This window comes from Spinacia oleracea, chromosome 4, assembly GCF_020520425.1.
Source record: "Spinacia oleracea cultivar Varoflay chromosome 4, BTI_SOV_V1, whole genome shotgun sequence".
Classification (NCBI taxonomy): Eukaryota; Viridiplantae; Streptophyta; class Magnoliopsida; order Caryophyllales; family Amaranthaceae; genus Spinacia; species Spinacia oleracea.
Window position 1 is genome coordinate 182,554,102 of NC_079490.1, and position 1,720 is coordinate 182,555,821.

At 39.9% G+C, this 1,720-nt stretch overlaps 1 protein-coding gene across 1 annotated transcript; it reads left to right on the forward strand.

The window, feature by feature from the left end:
• The first annotated feature begins 1,125 nt into the window (after window positions 1-1,125).
• Window positions 1,126-1,720, forward strand: LOC130472246 (pentatricopeptide repeat-containing protein At2g13420, mitochondrial). Its single transcript, XM_056842769.1, has 2 exons — window positions 1,126-1,314; window positions 1,361-1,720. The coding sequence occupies exons 1-2, from the start codon at window positions 1,126-1,128 to the stop codon at window positions 1,718-1,720; spliced, it is 549 nt and encodes a 182-aa protein (XP_056698747.1).

Sequence of the window (1,720 nt, forward strand, 5' to 3'; positions counted from 1 at the left end):
CTGAGCTCTGGTCGTGACATTTGGACCCGGGCGATGCCCCGGTTACAACATAAATTTTATCTTTTATATAAGCATTTATTAGTATTTAATGTTGAACATTTAAACATACAATATTGAATAGCTTAATGGTTAAAGCTTTCATATTTTATTCATGATGTCTCAAGCTCAAACTAACCTTGTGGAGAACACTTTTCCAATTTTTAAATGAAAGTTGTTGGAATGAAATGATTGAGGGAGAGCACCACGTGACACGTATACTTTTTTAGAAACGCCTTTTAATATATTAGAATAGATAATTATCTTCCTATTATAAAATATATATTAGGGTGGATGCCCATTATACCCTTACCCCTATATAATACTATGTATGTGTATATATTATAGATGCCTAATGGAATAAGATTATAACCGTCAGTTTTCTCTCTTCTTTACTCTCCCTTTCTCTCTATTTTTCATAACACTTCCTTTCTAAAAACTATTTTCTTTAATTATCCTACCCATGATTTAGAACTAGCAGGTAGGGGTGTTCAAAAATACCCGACCCATTGACCCGCCGACCGACACGAATAAACCGGGTAATTTTCTGTTTTTACAAAAATAAATGGGCCGGGAAACCCGACCCGGATAAATTACCGGGTCTCCGGGTCGGGGTATGGGCCGTTATTTCTGGGAATCGGGTACCCGGATACCCGTTAAAACTAAAAAAAATAAAAAATTTAGGGTTTACTGGTTTAACCATTCATTTTTGGGTTTGCAGTCGCACACAAAGTTACAAACCGCTTCCCCTCTCTCTCTTCTCTCACTCTTTTTCAGTTTTCAAACTCGATCACTCTCATTCACCACCATGGTCGACCATTGTAACCCCAACTCCAAGGTGGCGTCCAGACCGGGCAGACCCACCGTTCCAAACACTTCGCTACACAATTGACATATCTAAGCTTTATCACCTTGCTGCTTCTTTTTTGTGCTTTGCAATTACTTAATCATTCTATTTTGGTCCTTTGTGCTTGGCCTAATTCTTTGTAGTTAATTAACGATTTGGAGTAATAAATCTCAAAAATTGTCTTGGTTGATGAGTGGTGTAAAGTCAAGAGGGTTGATTTTGCAGAGAGATTATTGAGAGAGATGATTGATAAAGGGGTTGAGCATAATGTAGTTTGTTACAACAGTTTGATCAATGGGATTTGTCAGAAATCAAGTTTGCACCTAGATGACAGATCCGAGAGGACGATTCGAGCTACAGACAAGGTGTTTGATGAAATGCGTGATAGAGGAATTGAACCTGATGTTACTACCTACTCGATTTTGCTTCATGTGTGTAGTCGTGCTCATAAGTCATACATCTGACTTGACTTTACAGAGGTTGGAGGGGATGAAGTTGAAAGGGATTTGCCCAAGTGTAGCTACCTATACTTCAGTTGTTAAGTGTCTTTGCTCATGTGGGAGGCTTGATGATGCTGAAAGTTTTTTTTTAGTTTGCAAGGTGAATGAAAATGAGGTTAAAGCATCCGGGTACCCTACAACTCGACCCGGAAAAGTCGGGTACCCGCAAGCCGGGTACCCGGTTTTTCCGGGTCGGGTCACGGGCCGACTTTTCAACTACCTGCAAATGCAGGTACCCGCTTTTTCGGGTACACGAAAAGCCAGGTATCCGGTATTGAACACCCCTACTAGCAGGCATAGAGTTTGCATTGAAGATATGGAGACACTATCTGTATAG